Source organism: Cucurbita pepo, chromosome 11, assembly GCF_057944985.1.
Source record: "Cucurbita pepo subsp. pepo isolate OVF chromosome 11, ASM5794498v1, whole genome shotgun sequence".
NCBI classification, from domain to species: Eukaryota; Viridiplantae; Streptophyta; class Magnoliopsida; order Cucurbitales; family Cucurbitaceae; genus Cucurbita; species Cucurbita pepo.
Genome location: NC_141808.1, coordinates 2,343,278 through 2,365,884, shown reverse-complemented (window position 1 = coordinate 2,365,884; position 22,607 = coordinate 2,343,278). Strand labels below are relative to the sequence as shown.

Here is a 22,607-nt window from a genome sequence, read left to right as displayed (position 1 = left end):
TAAAAAAAATGTTAGCGGTAGAAAGATCCTAAAGATTCATGGTCTGCAGATTTTCCAATCGGAGACGAAGACCCAATCCCTATATCCAGGGAAACACGGAGCTCGGTTTCTCGTTTTAGATCATATTCCCTTGGGTCTCCGCCGTGTTCAATTCTCAAATCCCAATTGTCCCGTCATTTTCCGGGAAGAATCGGAGTTTCTGTCTGGTCGGGGGGTTTGGATTTTTCAAAATTATCCTCCATTGATCTCGTTGTGTTCTTAATTTTGATTTGGATAGATCGAACACCGGGATCTCTATCTTCTTGGCTGCTGCGTCGGATCGGAGAATTAGAGGCTGGACATGGATAATATAATCAGCAAACTTCGAAACTTGGATGCTTACCCTAAAATTAATGAGGATTTCTACAGCCGAACGCTCTCCGGTGGCGTTATTACGCTTGCGTCTTCTGTTGTCATGCTCTTGCTATTCATTTCCGAGCTACGTAGGTTTTCCCTATCTATCAATTTTATGCTGCCTGCGCGTTTGTTCTGTACATTCATAATTGAATCTTGATCTCATCATAATGTGTATTTCAATTGAAATTTATTATATATATATTTTTCTCTTGAATCTGTTCTGTTTTATGTACATTTTCGAGTCCCAGGCTGCATTGGGCAAGCCCCTGTCTGACTTTTGTTGGCGCCATTAGTTTTTTCCTTGTCATTCCTCTTGGTTCAGCAGACAAGATTTCATCGGAATTATACATTATCATCAGAGTTTACTTCTTGATTCATATGTTCTTTATCAAAGTTCAGGCCATAAGATTACCAATATATCATGCCCTCATTAATTTCTGTTTTCTTGCTGTTTCTGTTTGAGTATATACTTTATAGATTTGCTTTCTTTAACTGCTAATACACTTGAAACTCACATTTGTTGTAGGGTTGTATCTCCATGCTGTGACAGAAACAAAGCTCGTAGTCGATACATCAAGAGGAGAAACCCTACGTATCAATGTAACTTACCATTTCCTAATTTTGTATAGATATTGTGTTTATATTTTCATTATTTTGAAGCATTTCGGGATGTTATTATTCTTCTCTTGCTTTACCTTTTCGTGGAGAATAATTTAGTTTTCAAGTATGGGCATGTCAGTTGCTCTTCTCGGTTGTTATCCCAAGTGTAACTATGTCGTACATTGTTTCTCGATGTTTCTAGTGTTATGCGTAAATTTTTCTTTGTTAATCTATACATTTTCTCCATTTTTATTTGCAGTTTGATGTTACCTTTCCTGCACTTCCTTGTTCTTTATTAAGTCTTGATGCAATGGACATCAGTGGAGAGCAACACTTAGACGTGGTGCGTATGGTTACTTTTCTGTTTCTCTCCTTTCCCAAAATATATTAATTATCTGAAATTGAGCTGCGTAATGCATGTCTGTGCGTGTGGTGCAAGATTTACATATTGTTTTCCCTGTATGCAGAAGCATGACATAATCAAAAAAAGGTTGGACTCACATGGCAATGCTATTGAAGCTAGACCAGATGGGATTGGTGCTCCTAAGGTTTGTAATGTGATGACAATTTAAATTCCTTCTATTCCTTCCCCTCTCTCTGGCCATTTGTGGGACCATATGGAGCTAATCTAATCTGTGCTACGTTAGGGATGATAGTTCAACCGGAGAAACTCTCTCATCTAGTCACCATTGACTGTGCTTTGGATAATATGTATTTTTAGATTGGCATAAATTTTTTAAGAAGTGATAAATTGATTACTGTTATCTGTGGTTGCGTTTATTGAGTGTTGGATCAATCCAAAGCCAGCCAATTAGAGTGGTTTATTTGCGGCACCATTAGACTAAAACTCTACAATCCAAGCAATGATGATTAATGATTTAAAGTTGACCTTTTGCTGCAGTGATGAGATGAAAATAATATTGTGCTTAATCTACAATTCAAGCAAACCAATAGGATGAGAAAGAACGTAGGATGGACTGGATGCAACATGATATATGATGGTTTACACACATGCATGTTTATGTGAAAGATTTTTAGTGTTTTTAGGTGATGGAAGGTTAAGAATCAATGGTGCTTGCAGTGGTAGAGAACACGTCTAGAAATTTTGTAACATATAACCATTTTTGAGAAAACAAAGGCCAGCAAGAAACTTGTATACAAATATCTTGACTTGTGCCAGTTTTTGTTTCCATTTTAATTGTCTAGCTTAATTTTGATGCAAATTTCTATAGCAATGGACATCTTCAACAGTTTGATCTTTAATCCAATCAATAAAACTATTTGATCTTTAATCCAATCAATAAAACTATTTGATCTTTAATCCAATCAATCAAACTATCCGTCCATACATATGCATTTTGTGAATCAGGCTTTACTGCTGTTATTTAATTGTCTTTTTTGCTATTGTTCGTTTTGACTTTGGCACAGCTAGAGAAGCCCTTACAGAAACATGGTGGCAGGCTTGAGCATAATGAGACATATTGTGGTTCCTGCTACGGAGCTGAATCAGTATGACCTTCTTCATCTTTTTTTTTTTTAAATATCTTTTTTTATGGATAACTGAACTTTCAGTGTAAAGCTCACAAAAGAATTTTTTTTTTTCTCATGTGACTTAATTGATTGTTAAATATAGTTTCCTAGTTGCTTGACTACCTCTAAATAGTTGATGTGTCAGAAAATCTTATAGAAGTTCATGAGTCTGTTTGGTGGTTGATTGTGCAATCCAATAAGTGGCTATATATCTTATGGCTATGGCCAGTTATTTTGTTAAAATTAATTGACGTAATATGACTTGATGAATTAAACTATTGGTTATGCGTTATGTCATTTTGAGTTTACTTTTTTTCTTCTTCTGGTTTTTGTATGTTTTCTTTTTGTCCACTTCTTCCTTTTGAGAGGGGCCTCATTGAAGATTAACATAGTTGGTGCTACATCCTCCCTCCTGCTTTCTCAGTTCATTCGCTTAACCTTTTTTTTTTACTTTGAAATCCTTTATATTCGCAGGCAGATGATGATTGCTGCAATTCGTGTGAGGATGTTCGTGAGGCTTATCGAAAGAAAGGTTGGGCTGTGTCAAACCCAGATTTGATTGACCAGGTTTGTCAGGATGAGGGCTCCTATTTATCCGTACAATTTTGAAGTTGCTTCCAAGTTTGTTCAAGTATCTGGCGTTAATTATACATACGTATTCATGCCCCCTCATTAGTTTATTGCATGGCCATGATGTTTAAATTTTCTTAGCGAGACATTTTTATTTCAGAAGTTGAACTTTATTAAAATATAAATATCTTATGCATAGCTTCTTCACCAATTGACATGGGTGTGATCTTCCATCCATTGTTGGAAGATGGATGAACTTTTGACCTCCGTGGCTAGAGTGATGTTTTTCCGCCCTGCATTATGTGATATAATTTCTTGAGATACACGAGAACTTTTGCATATGATCTTGAAAGCATAATAATCCCATAGTTGCCCCTAATTTAAAGATTATTATTTGACAACGTCCATAGCTTGAGACCTATTTTTGCTAGACAATATTGAATTGAGATTTCATTGAACAATAGCATACCCCATCCTTTTTATATACAATCCAGTAGTCTTAGGCAACCTTTGAGATTTTCTATTTATTAATTTTTTTTTTTTTTTTAATGGATTGAGTACCATAAACATTACTTTTCCTTCATCTATTATGTGGCATTCGTTGTATGAAAAGAGCATCAATTCAAGAATATCATTTTTCTAGGGTTATCTTGTTGACTTTGAATTTTCTCGTACTGCCGTCCGGTGTAATAATATCAGTAAGATATGCCTAGTACCGTAGGGATTTCAGTGTTCTGTTAATAGGATGATTTTAAGGCTGATCTTATCTTATTCACTATCATAATTTTGTAAATATTTATGATGTTCAGTGCAAAAGAGAAGGGTTTCTCCAAAGGATCAAGGATGAGGATGGTGAAGGATGCAATATATATGGATTTTTGGAGGTTAATAAGGTTGCCGGAAATTTTCACTTTGCACCTGGGAAAAGCTTTCAACAGTCGAATGTTCATGTACATGATGTGTTGGCATTCCAAAAGGACAGCTTCAATGTAAGAAACATTTTAAACTTGGTCTGTCATTTTATAAAAAAACAACCTATGCCTAAGATTGAGTTAGGGTTCTTAGATTATCAGTCTAATTTAAGTACATTTTCTGACTCAGATAAGTCACAAGATTAATAGATTATCATTTGGAGAATATTTCCCTGGCGTGGTGAATCCTCTGGATAGGTAGGCTTTCACTTCTTTTCTTGGAGCTCCTAGTTACGTTGAGATCTCCTTGTACTATGACCTTATTTGCATTTATCTTTGATATTTTAATTTTTCAATTGTGAAGCGTGCAATGGATGCAAGAAACACCAAGTGCAACATACCAATATTTTATCAAGGTTAGTTTTTGGATTATTTTGAGAATAAACTTTGATGGTTTTGCTTTTGGTTTCTCCAAAAGGCCTCATACCAATGGAGATGATATTCCTTATAAACTCATAACGAGCCCCTTAATTAGCCGATGTAGGACTCCTCTCCCAACAATCCTCAACAATCCTCCCCTTGAACAAAGTACACCATAGAGCCTCCCTTGAGGCCTATGGAGCCCTCAAACAGCCTCCCCTTAATCGAGGTTCGACTCCTGAAGCCCTCGAACAAAGTACACTCTTTATTCGATACGTGAGTCACTTTTGACTACACCTTCAAGGCTCCCAACTTCTTTGTTCAACATTTGAGGGTTCTATTGACATAGCTAAGTTAAAGGGCTTGGCTCTGATACCATGTTGGGAACCATGACTCTCTACAATAGTATGATATTGTCCACTTTGAGCATAAGCTCTCATGGTTTTGCTTTTGGTTTCCCCAAAAGGCCTCATACCAATTGTGATAGTGTTCCTTACTTATAAACTCATTATCAACCCCTAAATTAGCCGATGTGGGACTCCTCTCCCAACAATCCTCAACATTATTGTAATGAAGATATATCACATCATTCCTAGTATATTAGCTGGAGCAAGCCGAGTAGAGTTTCATTTGCTGTCTTGTTTTTGCAGGTTGTACCAACCGTTTACAAGGACGTTAGCGGGAATACCATCCAGTCAAATCAGGTTGATATTAGTAAACTCTGAAATCTGATTAATTGTAATTGTTACCACATATATGCTTCATATATTTGGGCAACGCCATAAAGATGAGAGCCATGTATTGTTGCAGTTCTCTGTCACAGAACATGTAAGGACTGCAGAAGTTGGACGGCTTCAGTCACTTCCTGCAGTTTTCTTCTTCTATGACCTTTCTCCCATCAAGGTTGGTTTTTCTTACATGTTCAATTTGTGATGAAATGGAAGATTAACTTTTCGTTACTCTTATAGCTGTTTTGTTTTGTATGTTATAGGTCACATTCACCGAGGAGCACGTGTCATTCCTCCACTTCTTGACAAATGTATGCGCTATAGTTGGAGGTACTTAACGAACTCCCATCCTCTCGAATTGCTTTACTTCATTTATTTGGTACCGACCTTGTTACATCTTTATATTGAATCGATGGTAGTAGGTAGTACATTGCCATCTCTTGGTAAAGGATACGAAATAACATCAGTATGTTTCGTAATTAAGTCGGGCATAGTTTTCATTCTTCTTAGCTAGCTTAACTATGCCTTAAGCATATGAGTTTCTTTTGTTCTAGAAGGGAAGAATGAACTTGTTTATGCTTATTGAATCGTATGACTAACCGAGGAAAATGCTTTCATGGTGGTTCGATCCAGGCGTGTTCACGGTCTCAGGAATATTAGATTCATTCATATATCATGGTCAGAAGGTGATCAAGAAAAAGATGGAGCTTGGTAAGTTCAGCTGATAATTGAGCTCGATCTATTTGAGGTGTCGATGCTGCTTACGAAGCCTGGCAGCAAATTACAACTGTGAGATGATCAAATCAAGAGAAGAATGAAATGGTTAGATGGCCGTAGTATTCAATTATGGATGAAGTTTGTTGCCATGATTTTAGTGAGAGTTAGAAAGGAAGGAGGCTTAGCTTAGCTCTCCCAGCTCTGTTTCATATTTAAAAAAGAAAAACCACTTGTTTACAGTTTAACGAGTCCTTTTAACTGTTGTCGTAAATGTGAATATCCCACATGAAGAGGTAAAAGACAGGATTCTCATCATCTCTTAGATTCCCCTCACCCCCCCTCCCACCACCACCATTGGATTTCTTTTTGTCATAGGTTTGACTTTTGACTTTATGATTCATAAATTTTAATGGGTACACTCTATATTCTCATATTATTGCATTAATTCAGTAAATAAATATATCTTTGGAAGTTTAATTAAAAGGAAGAAAGGGATAGTTTGGGTTCATACCAACCACTTTTGGTGCCAAATTAATTCCCTTTATTCCTTTTCTTAAACTTCAAGTTTAGTAGTGGTGAGTCGCTGGCATCCTACGTGGCCACTACTTTTATTGTATAATTTTATATATAAACAATTAATTTGTTCTTGTTTATATATATAATTGTTCAAATAAAATATTAACCTTGGTTTAGAATAACTAGGCTCAATAAATTATTTTAATCTGAAATTCGAATATACCTTACATTAATTTTATTTTAAAATCGTTAATCAATTTTTTATAATGGAAATGCATGAATCAAATAGATGTAAAAAAAAAAAAATTAATTAAATTTGAGTTGTCTTGTATCGGGTAGTCTCTCTCTTTTTCTTTACTTATTTAATAGTATTCTTTTACCATTTCGGAAAGTCTCTTTCCTGTTCGCCTATAGTCTTTGCGAGCATGAAACTGTGTTTTACCGTGATTGATAAATGACATAAACCTATTCAAAACTTTTGGAGAAAATAATTTTATTTATGAGCTATGGAAATAATTTTAAATGGATCAAATAAAATTCCTTAAATATCAATTTATTTTAAAAAATGAAAATTCTTTCTCAATAATATCCTTGAAATTATTTTAAAAAATAAAAAATACATTTATCATTATCTTTGAATATTGTTGGAAGAGTACATTATCTTTGAATAATATATATGTTTGAACATATTATCATAATATTCAGTTAATACTTAATAAGAGAGAAAAATGAAAATCTAGAAAAGTAATAATTGAGTAACACAAACATAATATATTATTATTACATGGAGAAAATTACATAAATGTAAATAATAATAACTTGTACGTATCTCCCGCCGGCCGAACAGCCAAAAAAAAGTTGGCCGCCGGCGATGGCTGTGCCGGAGATTTCACTTCCTATTAACAATTTCTACTTGTTAAGAAAAGACCATAATATATATAACTTCTGAACTCCCTACAAAACACTGAACAGACTGATTCTGCTAACTGCTAAAACTTAGTCGCAGAATCTCCTAAAAGACGACGACTCCTAATCAAATGTACTGAAATTATCGTTATCAAGATGTGAAGATCGAAGCCCAATCGATTTCCGACGGGTATTTCTGCAGCATACTGCTTTCCGACGGCGGTTCCCACGGTGAATCCGTCGGATCGGGGAACGTCAGATCCGACAAAGGCGAAGACCCTGCCGACTCGTCGCTCTCGGCCGAAACCGGCGACGAGGAGTTCTCCGCCTTGCAACAGATCTCCGATCCACTCGATCTGGCATCCTCTGTTTTCAGATTCTCGTCGGGATCAATCACCGTCGGCGTCTCACACTCTGATTCGACTGTTGAAGAACTCGATGATTTCGATTGCTTCGATGAGGCTCGGTTTGATTTCCCCTGTTTCTGCGACTCCGCCAAGGTTTGGCAGATGGCTTCAAGCTTCGCGTCGACGGCGGAGTGGAGCGGCTTGTACTCGCCGAAATCACCGCCGACGGAGGAGCCATGGTGCTTGAGATGAGGGAAATTGAGCCTAGCAAAGTCGCCTCGAAGCTTGTAAGCGGCTTTATCGTAGGCTAAAGCGGCTTCTTCGGCGGTATCGAAGGTGCCGAGCCATAGCCGAGTTCGGTTCCTCGGTAGACGGATCTCGGCCACCCATTTTCCCCAATGCCTTTGCCTTACGCCTCGATAAAGCTTCGTCGATTTCAGTGGAGATCCAACTTGCTTCATGGAAATCCCCTTCGGTGCTAACAAACTCCCGCCGTTCCTCTGATTTCTCGCTACCTGGTTGTTAATCTGTCCCCAAACTGGCGGGATCAGCGTCTGGAGAGCAAACTGAGATTGGATCTGTTGGATCTGAAAGGGCGTCAAGTAGTTAAGTCCGATGGAGGCTGATTGCTCTAATCCATGGAAATCTTGACCAGAAAACAAATGGATCATCGGAGGAGAACAATCGGAGGAGTAAGAAGTGGATTCTGTTTGGATCGAAGATGAAAAAGAGAAATCGGGAATAGAAAATGAAGAAGAAGAGGAAGCAGCTTTCATAAAAGGCTCAAGCGCTTCCATTAATTCACCACCAACTGGATCTGACTGAAAATCTCTGCAACCATACAAATCCATCAAAGCAGCCATAACTTCTCTACCAAATTCAAAACTAACAAGAAGAACACGATGAAATCAACAAGTATTTCTACGCAGAATAGGGTTTATAATAATAACCAACCCTTCAAACTCCAAGAGGGATCAAAAACAACCCTCGGAAGTCGATCTGGAAAACAAAATGAAGCGAAAAAACAGATTTACAAACAGATCTACGGAAAAATTTGTCCAAAAAATTTAAAAAAACTGGATCTCGATTCTGGAAAACACCTGCGCTTTCGATAAACCTTTTTTCTCAAGTTTGCTTTCGGATCATTCTAAAACAAACTCAAAAATCAGAAACTGAAAGACAGATGATTAACAGAAAGGGATTCAGAGAAGCGGGGATTACAGAGGGGGGATTGAAGAAGAAGAAGAAGAAGATCGAAAACAAGAACACAGTCAGTGAAATTTCTCTCGAATTTCGCTCGGTCTCACTCTGATTCACGATCTCAGGCAACCCTTGCCTTTTATAAGAGTCCGGCCCCAAAATTACTTCTCTTAATCACTTTCTTAATCACAATTAATCACTCTAATTAGCTTCATTTTCTTTTTTTATTATTTTAATAAACTCCTTGTCCCTTCTCTTAGTCTTATCTACCCCTCACTCTGCGTATGACGTCAATCTACTGTATTAAAGGCACCGCCGCCAATCAAACAATGACACGATGCCAATTACTGACACGTGTCCTTCCAGTTCACTGGCAGGTGTCGGTTTCTTCGTTGTGGGTCCAGCCTCATTTTGCCCTGTCATTTTTAATTTACTAAATCATAAATATAATTCACGCAAGTTAGTTTATAAAATTTTGATAAATAAAATTTATTTCAAAAGTTATTAAAATTAAATAATAAAAGTTAGAATTTAAAGTATAAAGACTAAAATAATATTTAAATCTTTTTTGTTTTTAATAAAACGAACAGTTAAATGGACAAATAAAATGTATTATTTTATTTAATTATTTCTATAAGTTCAATAATGATCCATTAATTAAACTAATCATCTATTAATTACCGTGTCAAAAAAGTTCAATTTTTTTGACCATAAATTTTAGATTTTCAAATATTAAATTATATATCAAATTGACCTAACATTTCGAATTAATTTATTAAAAATTTGAAATAATTCTCAATTTTATATGTTATCCGATAATTTAATATTAATCGTCACTTAATTTTTTTAAAACGCTAATCCAACTGCGACAAATACTTTAAATTATAAAAAAAAATAAGGACAAATTAATCAATTATGATATGATTTAATTACTTTAGTTAGTATGATTAAATTTTATTTTTAAATTGATTTAATTTAAAAAATAAATAAATGAATAAATATAATGAAATAAACCTTATCTGTAAGTGTGTGTGGTGATGCAGAAGTGATTGGACGGCTTCCTGATATCATAAATGATTGTACCAAAACTCTTTACTTCGCTTTGACTTTTTTGCCCTTTAATTAATATATATATATATATATATTTTTTTTTACTAATTGTATAAAAAGGTGGGCTTAGTCCATAATATTTTATTTATTGGTGGGGTTTTCTTATTATTTAATTTTATGATGATGACATTTTTGGTAATATATATATATATTATTATGGGTTGTGATGGTGAGGAAATCGAACGGTTGATGTAATGGGGGTTCACGAGACAATGATGCGGACGCAGGCAGGATATAAAACGTCGTTAACTAGGGGTAGTTGAGTTGACCTTGTAGTTGGGTTACGTGACGGCGTGGAGTTGGAATCGGAGTTCGGAAGGAAAGTGATAGACAAAGTCATGTGCGGCGGAGACAACCGCCTCAATTTCGGCGCCGGATTCTACCATGGAATTGAGTGGTTTTATGTTCTCAATCATTCCCACGCGCTTTCTCGGCGATGTATTACCACAAGCTAATCATATGTTCACGTGTCTCCCACACAGAGTTTCGGCGCGTGAACTAGGAATGAAAAAAATGGAGAGGAGAGAGAAGTGTGGTTAAGTTAGTTGACCAATCCGAGTTTAACAAAAACTGTGAAGCACGCAGCCAACAGGTTTTGTTTTAAGGAAATAAAATTAACTAATTATTATATATATATATATATATATATTTTAATGTATTATGTATTATTATTAATTACAAAATAAGAATTTATACCAAAAAAAAAAACATAAAACATATTCACAAAATAATTATAATTAGTTTTATGATTTATAAATATATTATATCAAATGATTTTTTAACGACCAATCATATATTTGAAATTATTAAATACGATTTTATATTTAATTTTGTGAGTTGACTTTGCAATAAAAAAACGCTCAGAAACTTAGATTAGACTTTTCGATAAATAATTGAGTAATAAGCTTTCTTAAATTTTAATAGTGAGATCGAGCTGGAAAAAATATTAGTTCTCCACGTGCTGAACTCACCCCTCGAATATCGTCAATTCGTTAAATACCTAGCTTCTCATTAAAAAAAAAACCTTCAAAATTACGTTTATCGTTCATTTGACAATAAAAAAAATCAATAACATTTTGATGCAAGTTTTTTCGGTCGTGATATATTTGCCAAATCAAACAAAATTACGCCAGTTGTCCCGTGCACGTATCACAAATTTAAAACAAATAATTTAGAATCTTATTTTAATTATTTCCTAAAATAATCTATATATTCACACACAACCAAACTAAAAATAAAATTTAAAAAAAAAAAAAAAAAGAGTTTTTTTATGATACTATAAACGAAAATAAAATAAACACAAAATTACAAAAGTTGGTGTAAGAAATAATAATATATTTGGACACTACATTGTCTTTTCATGATAACCAAGAGTCTAAAATTCTTCTACCCTTTTCTACACCCTTTTTTATAATATATATATATATATATATATATATATATAAATATTTCATGCAATTTATCGCGATTTCATGTTATACATTTCATGTTGTTTACGTTCAAATATATCGTACAATCATGCCAGAATCATCTACGAACATCATAACGTTCCAAGCACAACATGTCACATCATACTAAACAGTATACATTCATATTTCACAAGCTTACATATTCAAGCATAACAGTCTAGTATACAATTTAATAACACGTGCAAATCTACGGACATGTGCCAACATACAACATACAATGCGTAGCCATATATATATATATATATATATATATATATATATATATATATATATATATGTATATACACATGGTTGTCGTCTACTCACTTTTAGCTTATATTGTTACTTTATTTAAAATTGTTTTGAACATATTTTTCAAATTATTTATCCCAAGTGTGACTAAGGCTCGAGCATACGTCGATAATGTCTGTGAACTCAAAATTTCACACGACTGACTTGTTCGTTAGGTTAGAACAAGTGTTGCATAGTCACTGTTGACTATCAAAAATGCAATTGTGACAAGTGGTATATATATATATATATATATATATATATATATAATTAAAAAAAAGTTAATTAAAAAAAAGAGAAAAAAATATTAAAAATGAAAGGTTGAAAGTATTGGTTGGTGGGTCATTTTCACGGCAGATTTGATATTATAACAATTCTTCACGCCACTTCCTCCTTGGAATTTTTACATTTAAATATATATATATATATATATATTAGTAAATTAATTAAATATTTATTCATTTTTACGAGATTATGCTCTCACCTCCTTATGAGCGAAGTTTAGAAACTTTCGTACCTAGTAGAAAATGGGTTTTGATTTAGTAGTATTATCTTAAGATTCAGACGGGTCAAACAGCAAAGCTCGTATTAGGTCGATTTCGATCTTAGTATTTCTCGACCTTCACCAGAAGGTGCTTCAGGCAGGTCCCTACCATGTGTCGAGCCTTGATTCCACCCTTAAATAAATAATTTAATTTATTTTATTTTTGTAGGATAATATTGTTTTAATTTAATCTCAACCTTTAAATAATTATAGAAAATGATGTGTATTATGTCATTTATCGTGCAATAAAATATATTTAAATAATTTCTAATTTGGGAGAAAACGTTCGGTTGTTCGGTTTTTGGCTCTGACACTAACTGTTAGAGTCTAAGGTCATCGCTTCATGATTATAAAAGGCGTTTATTAGATAAAGGTTTTCACGTAAAGTTAAAAAATTGTATGTATTTTTATTTATATATATATATATATATAAATGTAAATTTAAGAGGGAGGTTTGATACTTGGCTTGTGGAGTGGGAGGGGTGAAAAGTGCGCGGTCAGATCCGAAATAAGCGGGGGGGAAGTGGGCCTTATAAGCGGCCCAAAATGAAAATGAAGTGGACGTGTGGGCCCAATTGATTTTGGAGAATCAATTCTTGAAGAACAAACTCCAAATGAGACACGTCAAATCTGACGTGTAAACCACTTGCCCTATCCTCATAAAATCTCACTCCAAATTTTGAGTTCCCTGGTTTCTAATTATATATATATATATATATAATATTCGCATGTAATTCCAAGGACAATATTTTTTAAAATATTCCAATGTTTATTCAGGCAATTTCTTTTTAATAAACCAAAAAACTTTTTTTTTTTTTTTTGTACCGAATATCTCACGGGACCTAGTGTTCTCGTTGACACTTGTCTGCGTCCTCATTGGCACTCGTTCCCCTCTCCAATTGATGTGGCACACTGTCAAGTGTCGGACTTTAATATCATTTATAACAACTCAAGTTCACTGTTAATGGATATTATCCTATTTGTGAGATCCTTTGGAGAGGGAAACAAAGCATTTGAAACTTCTCCCTTCATGGGCGTTCTTTATTGTCAAAATCTATGGGCCCACAACTTTCGCTTTAAAGTTTTCATGGATTCAAAAAGAAAAATCCATTCTCATAACATGACAAACCATGCGTTCACATGGAAAAATCTCAATTTTTTCGTTAAGATTGAGTCATACAAAGATAAAAAAGAATGAATTGTATAGGTACCCAAACATCGAGAAGGAAAGATAAAAAGATAAAAAAGAATGAATTGTATAGGTACCCAAACATCGAGAAGGAAAGATAAAAAGATAAAAAAGGAATTGTATAGGTACCCAAACATCGAGAAGGAAAGACGGTTTCAGAGACATGTATGTGATCCATGGATCTCCAATGTTAGAACCGAGGAGTGGAAGATTTGAAGTTGGGGTATATACAAACTAAGAACAACATGTGGGTATTCATCTTTACACACATTACACAAAAGAAAGAAGCTATACAAGAAGATTTGAGTAAATACATGAATTGAATCAATCTGTTGAAAATGGACTGACCATATTCATTACAACCCAAGAGAATAAAGGCAGCAACAAAAGAAACGGAGGTCTTAAATGCGATGAGCTTCAACAGCACGCCCAAAGTATAGCTAAAAGGGAAACCTTCAGGCAGACCTCTTTCTAGTTTCAGGCCATTGGTGAAGTCTTTTCCAGACAATGCCAATGCTTATGCTGCCCTTTACTCTCAATTGAACACTTCCAAACAACGGCAACAACTTAAATACATATTTCTTCTAACTAGAACATGGAATCTATGTACTTGTTATGATGTCGTTTGTTGAACTCTAATACGCTACCGTATATTCGATCAGCGACGCCAACAAACAGAGCTTCCGTGTCGGGACTGAAGGATATTCCAGCAATTTCCCCAAACAGATCAATTTCTTGTGCTTGTTCATAACCTGTGCGACTTTCATAGATGTGGACGAAATCTGCAGGCTCTGCAGTCGACAGGAATTTGCCATCGGAGCTGAATTTTACACATCTGATTGATCCCATTCTTCCCTTGAGCACAGCTAGAGACTTGGACGTACTCCTTATGTCCCACAGCCTGCAGGTGGTATCTTGGTTCCCAGTCGCCAAAATGTGTCCATCAGGGTGCCATGCAGAAGCAAAAGAGTAATCCAAGTGCCCTTTCAGGCTCTCTATCACCTGTTGCGCAACGGAATAGAATATCATTAAACGTTCACAAATTTAACATATCAAGAGAAGAGTATGTTAGAAATCACGACTCTCCAACCCCTTAATTAGCTGATGTGGGACTCCTCTCCCAAACACACACGGGTGGAAAAGCTCGGAAAAATACTTACTTTGCCAGAGTTAGCATCTGCAAGCAGACACTCTGTACTGTCCCCAAGCACTGCAAGCATCTTCCCATTAGGACTAACAGCGGTGCTCTGCAGAAACAAGAAGGGCCAAATCAAGACGAGAAAGAAAGCAAGTAATGAATCATCAAACGTTTTACGACGTTCGAGTTTGCATCACTTACATTTACAGACCAGCCAAACATGAAGCCGTTGAGGCAAGTAAATGTCTTGGCATCGTAAATCCTAATTTTTGCATCATTATTTGCAGCGACAATCCTTGTTGCACCACTGAAAAGAAAAGGGGACCATAAGCCGTATGCCCTGAGGCAATGAAAAAGATGGAACTCCTTAACGCCCTTGATGGGATGAAACTTACTCTGGAGTTTGAAAGATATCAACAGCATTTGTAATAGCATTTTCTTCTGTTGTCATTTTGGTGCAAAATGCAACTCCAGGATTATTCACGTACTGCACCATGAAGGAACAGCAAATTAGAGACTGTAAACCCCATTGATTAGTAGACAGTTTACAAAAATCTCCACACCTTGCAAATTAGTTCCCCTTGAAAACCACCCGCCACGATTAAGTTCTCCTTTACTGTCATTGTACTTATCTGCACTCTGGACAATGACTGGGACGAGACTCCAGGGCGTTTCTGTTCAAGAGATCCCATTATAAGTAACTACATTTTAATCAAAGCAAAACTTTAAGCACCCTCAGTCTGTCCAATGATCACATACCACGGTGGGAACGATTTGTTTAGCTACATTGAGTACTTCTTTGCCTCTCCGAAGCGATGAGGACCAGTGCATTACTGAGTAGTTTTGCATAAGGTATACGTCATGCTTAGAAGTTGCCCACAAGAGGTTTCTTAGCTGCAAGGTAGGAACAAACAAGTCGGTTACTATCGTACACATTATAAGGTACCCCTTAAATTAAATAACTGGTTTGTAACCAAAACCAGAAGTAAAATTAGCTGCCACCAGGGGTTGAAAGGTTATGCCTTCAACCTTATCCTTCAAGGATGTGATTTAGGTGCATGATAATAGGATTCTAACAAGGCTATCGAAATGCAGGGCTCAAGCAAGATATGCACAGGACTAAGTTACATAATGAATGCACAGATCAGCACAATACTGACTCTGTGGCGGACATAAAAGAAATAGAAGGTTGACTGACAAGAATTGCGCTAGAACTGCAACTCGATGAATAAATAAAATATCATGAACACAGAACAAAACAAAAAAGCACACAGGTAAGTCCAGTAACAGAGTTAAATTAGCCTCTCTAAAGGCCAAAATCTACTTGAGCTACAGGTTGCTACAGAGGCCTCTTAAATGCTCAGATATTTTTCCTATCGTACCATATAATAACGTCCTGGCAGCTGCTCAGATATAACTTCCACTCTGCTTTAAAGGCTGAAATAAACAGAAATAGCAGTCCTAAATGCCACAGATGGGTTAAAGTGATAAAGTTGTATTTCACACTCCGACGAGGAATGGTATTTAATATCATAAAAAAATTAAAATAAACATGGGGTTCCCAAGTGCCATTTGTCCCAGAAGTATGTAAGAGGGAATTCAATACCAAGAAGGGTATATCCAAGAAATTATAAGTAGCAATAAAATTATAACACTTTCAGGGGGGAAATTGACATTCTCAAGAAGTAACTAGCATCACTATGATGCACGCCCAATGATCAAAGGTACTAGGTCATTGCAGTGATGCATAGACATCCAAGATTAAGCAGCACAGCACTTTTTAATCGCAAAATTTAGATTGCAAAACTTTAAAGGAAAGCAAGCATCAATTATCTATCTATAAAAGAACAAAAAGTATCTTAGCCTGTCTCAGTAGATCAAGAGCGGCTCATTTCAAAATTTCAGGGAGTATTTAGTTCCAATTGTAAGAGAAGTGGCACCGCTATCCATAATCATAGTTTAACAGGTAAACCAAGCACCCAGATTATAGAAATTAGATTTTTAGCAATTGCATGCCTGAACAAGCACTGATTCGTGGCCTCAGTGGACTATAATTTTTAAGCTGAAAGACTTCTCAAAGTTCGTTAGTATCTAGTAATTTAATCCATCTCAAATGAACAAGTTGTAAAATAGAATAAACATAATAAGAATTCTGGAGTTCATACCTCAAAATGTATGATCAGACATAGAGCTAGAATCATTTATAAATACATCCATAAAGGATACTAACATGTTCAAAACCTGCAAAACTACAATGCTAACGATGGTTTTACAATTATGATCAAGAGACTGTAAAAGAAGAACGCATCCTGATCAAGCGTAGCAAATATGGTTTCAGAAACACCCATAGCTCGGAAAAAATGAGGTCTACGATAACCAATTAGCTAATTAGTTCTTGAGGGACGGACGGGATCTTAGAAATGATATTAAATGAAATGAGCTGAAAAGGGAAAAAAAAAAAAAAAAAAAAAAAAAAACCCCTCATCATTTTTTTTTAATCTCATAAAAATTTTACCTGAAAATGAACGATTGTTGATTTAACAAGCCTTGTATTGAACTGGAAGTCATAAAACTTATTCCCCTTCTCCACTCGCAAGCATTCCTGTCAAAGCAAGTTCAACGATGATAAGGGAATTGTCAAGATTAAACAACGAACAGAACAATAATAAGTTAGATAGCTCTGGTATTCACCGGAGTGTGAATAAAAGAACCGATAACCCAGAAAACCCAAGCAATTATTTCCCAAAATTTTTTAAAAATGGAAGTATGATTGTCAAGTGCCTGAAGCTCTAATTACTTGAGCAACACGCCGTTGTTCAGAAAAATTATAAAATTATTATGATAACGATAAGAAAGTGGAAGGGCAGCCACTCGCGAAATAAGAGACGTCAGAAAGTACAGGGCAATGAATATTGACGAAGGAAAAGGCACCTTTTCCAGTTCATCTCGAGAGATTGGCGGCAGGCTCTCATAGTTCTTGTACTGGCTCAAACGATTTTCCCGATAATTCTCCCTGGTAAAGGTGAACCTCTCCCAAGGTATTCCCTGGATATCTTTCCCATTCCTAGCATCCAAAGCAGAGGTATCCGTCCTCGGCGTGCTCTGTAAAAACAAAATTCGGGAAAACAATTCGTTACGACATCAATAAGACAATAGAAAAGGCAAATTGAACAGATAAGTAGCAGTACTGACTGTATCGATGTCGTCCTCAAAGTCGGAGTCTATGTGCTCGGTACTCTGATCAGTATGGAAGTCATCATCAGAGAAAAATTGACCGTCTTCAAAATCACCGACTTCAAAATAATCATCCACAATATACGCAAGATCGTCGTTCTGAAATTGCTCCATCAGTCTATAAACAGTACACAAGAAGCTCGATCAGTGGAAGAACACAGCTAAATCGAACCGCTTCACGAAATGGACGTAACACGACAGAATTCAAACTGAAACCAATCCCAACAAATTAACACTGCGATTGAACAAACAAAACATTGCAAACAGCAATTCAAAATGGAAAAACGAAAAGAACATCAACATATCAAACGAAACTAAACCAAAACAGAGAGTCAACAAAACGAAAGAGTAAACGCATATCACCAGAAAAACGAAACAGCGATTACGAATGTAGGAATGAAATAGTATACCTTAAGAACAACAAGAACCAGATCAAAAGAACTAACCAAGGAAATTCAAACAGACGATTTCTTCTTGATTCCGGAGAATCAAACAGATAGAAAAAGAAAGGGAAAGAGATTCAGTTCGTGTTCAAAGAAAGGCGGCAATGGCGAGAAAGTAGAAGAATTAAAGAGGAAGAAAGAAGAGTCTCGAAAGTGTGCTGTATTGAAGAAAGCAAGAAAAGGCGTAATGGGGAGGTTGGTTTTATAGCGGAAACACAACGGAACGGGACGGGACGGGAGTGAGTTAGCTCAGTGAACGGAATCGGAATGCTGACGTGGCACGGAAAGGTAGGGACACCCTGTGGGCTTTTCTGCAAAACCGCCCGGTTTCCTTAAAACGGCCTTTCCCTGGTACTTCAAGGAATCTCTGGTTTTTACCACGCCGTAAATCGAGGCTTACTATTTTTACTCTACTTTGAATTTTACCCAACTTCACCCTAAAATGGAAACCAATTGATCTTTCTTAATTCAATTTAGAAATATCCTAAATTATCTAATTTTTAAATCAATATTTATTTAGTTTATAAAATTTTAAAATGAAAAAAAGAAAATTGTTTTAAAAATGATAATACAAGTAATTAATGACAATCCCTAATTTAGTATTCCTGAATAAAATGGAATTAATAATAAAATAATAAAATAATAAAAAAGGAAAGGAAAGTGGCTATGTGGCATTTTTGTCCACAATTATGATTCATTAGGTCCACGTGGTCGAATACCGCCACGAATTCCATGGGTTCGTTGGAATACTGTTCTTCTCTCCTTACACGTGGCATAAATATTTAACGGAACCTAAACGCCTCGTTATCCGCCGTTCAAAGTCCAACGAAATAAACAAACAAAAAAACTCCAAACGCCGTTAAAAGAGAAAAATAAAAAATAAAGAAAGAAAAAGACGCTATGGGGCTTAACCAGAGTTGAGTTAGTGGAACCATGGGTCCACTTTGGGTTAGGAAAAGGTTAAAATGTCCACCGCCTACGACCCCTCAGTTTTAAGGACGTGGGCCCATTAAAGGCCCGAGATCCAACCCATCCAATTAAGCCACGTTCCGGCTCGCCGATGCCGAAAATTGACGGGAAATTCGAAAGCGAAAGCTTTGGTCATTTATATATATATATATATATTTTTTCATTAATGTTTAAATAACATATATTTTGTTATTTTATTATATGCTTAGCCAATTTTAATTTATTTTAACGAGTTAGATCGAGTTCTAAAATTTTTATAACCCAAACCATTCTGGTTAAATAATTAACTCAATCATCAATTTTTTATGGTTGAGTTGGTTCGAATTGTTCGGGTCATTTATTTAAACTTTTATTTTTAATAAAAATAGAATATTAGTTTTAATATATATTTTGAAAAATCACTCCATATGAATAATTGTATCGGAGTAAATATATATATTTTTAAATTAATAATAATTTTTAATTTTAATTTTTTGAGTATTTTTTTTTAATTTAGTTCATATTTTTTTTTATTTATTTTTAATTAGCATGATTAAAAAATAGGCAATAAGAATAATGGGCATTAGATATTGGTATATAGCCTAACTCCTTGGGCAGTTTGTCACACGCAATTAAAAACTTTTTAAATAATAATAATTATTATTATATCACCACAGGCCAAAATTAAAAGGTGGATTCAAATTAATTCATCTACTTTAACGTACAAGCTGACTCGAGAGAATAAAATCAATTATTTTAAAAAGAACAATTTGCTTTTTGGTCACTACATATAACATTTAATGATTTAATGATTGAATTATTGGTTGAGTGTCAAGTTACTAACTATACAGATACAAAAATTACTAAAATACCCTTATACTACTTTCACTTTTTTATGGTCGTTGCCCATTACTGTCAGTAACCACCATTATCGACGTGTGTGGCCAAATAAGCTTGGATTCTGCACAAATTTCACCTATAATTTGATGAAGCCATAATGTCGGGCAAAAAATGTGAGTGGGACTTGAGTTTTTCTTAAGACTTGTCGTGAGCGTGTCAATATCACCGCATCGCATAACAATATAGAGAACCTGATAGTTAAATAAAGACTTTGCAAGTGTGTCACAAGTGTGCTATATTGAGCTTGCAAATCAGAATATAGAGTTACTTTGTAGGTTAAAGACCAAACTCTTAGAGAAGGAGTCTTACACGTCAATAGAGCACAAACCAAGCTTATTTATTGAGGACTTGGAAGTTCAAATGAGCGTGAATCAAAAGTGTACTAAGTTTGTACCTACGAAAGAGCCGTTTATATTTTCAATATTTTTTAGATAATTTTATTAATAACCAAAAATACATAAATTTAAGTTATCCAATGGAAAACTCAAGACAATGACATTTCGATTTAATTTTTTTAAAATAATAATTTAAAAGAAATATATATATATAAAAAGACTTTGACTTAGCCATTGGTTAATTTATTCAAAGCCGGCCTTGAATTTTCAAATTTATTTAATTTATATAATTTATTGAACAGACTATATTCAAAGTGAGAAATTTCCCATTAAATTCTTTGTAAGTTCTTAGTTTATTTTTTTAAAAAAAATTAATTTTTAATAGAATTTAAAAAATAAAATTTCAATATTACATAGTCTATTTCAACACGATCTTGAACATTGTTCGAGAAAATCAAGAGAACTTTAACTGTATCAAACAATTTGTCATAATTGAAAATGTCAAAACTATGGCCAACATAAGCGTCGACAATTGATTACTTATGTTCTAGATCGGGTTCAGCAAAAAAAAAAAAAAAAATGCTAAAACGGATGTCGTGCCTAACCTAGTTTTTTGGTTCGTCTGTTGCTACCGAGACAATTTCAATTCGCCTAAATCTCTACTGACTATCATCAGTAGTTAAAAATAAAAGTTATTTAATTAGATGTTCGAGTTTCGTCATTTATTTATTATAATTAAAAAAAAAATCCGATTTTATGAAGTCAACTATTTAATTCAAGGTCAACTTTTGACTATTCAATTCCACTCTATCTCTCTTTCATCTCCGGCGAGAGACACCGTCACGCGCCACCGCCACCATGTCGTTGGCATTCAGGAAGAACAAGCTGTAGAACCCATGGAGAAGTCAAACTGGTCTGAGATCCGGTCATGGTCAAGCTCTGAGCACGGCGAGCCATCGGAAACCTTTGTCTTTGTCACAAAGCTACCGCCGTCGCCGCCTAGGACGAACAAGACGCAAGACGTTTCTCTTTAATATTTATTTTTTATTTTATTAAAAAAAATAAGAAAATGTTTATATTTAATTTCTAAACCATTAAAACGTGGAACCATATATTATATCATGGACGAATATAATAATATTTCCATATGATATTGAAACCATAGAGGATAATTAATTAAATATTTTGGTAACCTACTCGAATTTAATATATATATATATATATATAATATTTATTATATATTAATATTATATAATTTAATTAAAAATATTATTTCACGATTATTTCTTAATATTTGTCCTTACTTATCAAATTATCAGTATTTTGTTTTAATTTTTTAATTTATATTATTTTTATTTCGAGATTTGATGCTAACTATACTATATTCATTGATTAGGTCTTGGCTTGATCTCTATTTTTAAATTTATTATTTTCATAAATAATTTGTACAAAATCCGTCTAGATTGGACATCTAAACTAATTTAATGACTTATATTTATGTCATTATATAATTAATCTTACATAATATGTATTTTTTATTTTATAAAATAAAATAATATTTTATGTTTAATAAATTTATGAAATTTTCGTTAAAAATAATTAAAAATATATATTTTGCTTAAAAAGAATATTGAGTTTTTTTGTTCGGTTTTGAGTAATTAATTAACATGGAAAAGACTAAAATGACCTTGTAATGGCCTTAATATAATATTTAAATTACATCACGTTGAGGACACCGGTGGAAAATAAAAGTAAGAGAAAAAAAGAGGGTTGTAAATAAATAAATAAATAAATATTATATTAAATTCGAGTAGGACAAATATTAAGAAATAATCGTGAAATAATATTTTTAATTAAATTATAACATTATGATGTTAAAGTTTTAGGTATTAATATTATGGGCATCATCATTAATATATTAGAAAAATAAAAGTATATGAAATTAATTAAGTAAATGAATAAACGAATCTTATCTAGCAAAAAGAGACATTAAGATGCTAAGCATCCGGACAAAAACCGTGGGAGTTGTCACTGTAATTGGGGGACAGTGACAACAATGTCTATTATTAAAAAAATCGAAATTTCACTAATAAAATTTTAATTTTAGAATTAATTTTACACCATTTTAAATGAAAAAACAATTTAATTAACCCATTTTCAATCATAAAATTGGGTTGAATTAATTT

General features: G+C 34.3%; 3 protein-coding genes across 6 annotated transcripts; 1 reads left to right on the top strand and 2 right to left on the bottom strand.

Annotated features, from left to right (window-relative positions):
• Position 1: 1 nt before the first annotated feature.
• Positions 2-6,303, top strand: LOC111805730 (uncharacterized). The gene is made up of 13 exons (XM_023690947.2): positions 2-482; positions 923-996; positions 1,256-1,339; positions 1,464-1,544; positions 2,425-2,505; positions 3,001-3,093; positions 3,906-4,085; positions 4,198-4,265; positions 4,372-4,423; positions 5,078-5,131; positions 5,238-5,330; positions 5,419-5,485; positions 5,789-6,303. Exons 1-13 carry the CDS (start codon positions 341-343, stop codon positions 5,878-5,880), a joined length of 1,161 nt encoding a protein of 386 aa, XP_023546715.1. The 5' UTR covers positions 2-340; the 3' UTR covers positions 5,881-6,303.
• An 836-nt stretch (positions 6,304-7,139) lies between these two features.
• Positions 7,140-8,942, bottom strand: LOC111805729 (ethylene-responsive transcription factor RAP2-4). The gene has a single exon (XM_023690946.2). It carries the CDS (start codon positions 8,502-8,504, stop codon positions 7,446-7,448), a length of 1,059 nt encoding a protein of 352 aa, XP_023546714.2. The 5' UTR covers positions 8,505-8,942; the 3' UTR covers positions 7,140-7,445.
• Positions 8,943-13,651: 4,709 nt separating this feature from the next.
• Positions 13,652-18,412, bottom strand: LOC111805728 (putative WD repeat-containing protein C2A9.03). Of its 4 annotated transcripts, none has more exons than XM_023690940.2 (10): positions 18,206-18,412; positions 17,754-17,913; positions 17,493-17,663; positions 17,077-17,163; positions 15,321-15,455; positions 15,125-15,235; positions 14,957-15,048; positions 14,763-14,868; positions 14,584-14,670; positions 13,652-14,425 (listed from the first exon to the last, which is right to left on the bottom strand). In XM_023690940.2, the coding sequence occupies exons 2-10, from the start codon at positions 17,907-17,909 to the stop codon at positions 14,012-14,014; spliced, it is 1,359 nt and encodes a 452-aa protein (XP_023546708.2). In that variant the 5' UTR covers positions 17,910-17,913; positions 18,206-18,412; the 3' UTR covers positions 13,652-14,011. The 4 variants fall into 4 exon arrangements, with proteins under 4 accessions (XP_023546708.2, XP_023546710.2, XP_023546712.2 ...); XM_023690942.2 differs by having other exon boundaries at positions 18,242-18,412; XM_023690944.2 differs by lacking the exons at positions 17,493-17,663; positions 17,754-17,913; positions 18,206-18,412 and adding an exon at positions 15,944-15,998 and having other exon boundaries at positions 17,077-17,161.
• Positions 18,413-22,607: the final 4,195 nt, after the last annotated feature.

What these genes read in the sequence shown, in the direction of transcription:
- LOC111805729 (XM_023690946.2), bottom strand. Translation starts at nt 8,504, where the DNA reads ATGGCTGCTTTGATGGATTTGTATGGTTGCAGAGATTTTCAGTCAGAT.
- LOC111805728 (XM_023690940.2), bottom strand. Translation starts at nt 17,909, where the DNA reads ATGGAGCAATTTCAGAACGACGATCTTGCGTATATTGTGGATGATTAT. An exon ending in CTCGAGATGAACTGGAAAAG is followed by an intron (nt 17,164 to 17,492) that starts GTGCCTTTTCCT and finishes TTGCTTTGACAG; the next exon opens with GAATGCTTGCGAGTGGAGAA. An exon ending in GATATCTTTCAAACTCCAGA is followed by an intron (nt 14,869 to 14,956) that starts GTAAGTTTCATC and finishes TTTTCTTTTCAG; the next exon opens with TGGTGCAACAAGGATTGTCG.
- LOC111805730 (XM_023690947.2), top strand. Translation starts at nt 341, where the DNA reads ATGGATAATATAATCAGCAAACTTCGAAACTTGGATGCTTACCCTAAA. An exon ending in GCTATTCATTTCCGAGCTAC is followed by an intron (nt 483 to 922) that starts GTAGGTTTTCCC and finishes CATTTGTTGTAG; the next exon opens with GGTTGTATCTCCATGCTGTG. An exon ending in ACCCAGATTTGATTGACCAG is followed by an intron (nt 3,094 to 3,905) that starts GTTTGTCAGGAT and finishes TATGATGTTCAG; the next exon opens with TGCAAAAGAGAAGGGTTTCT.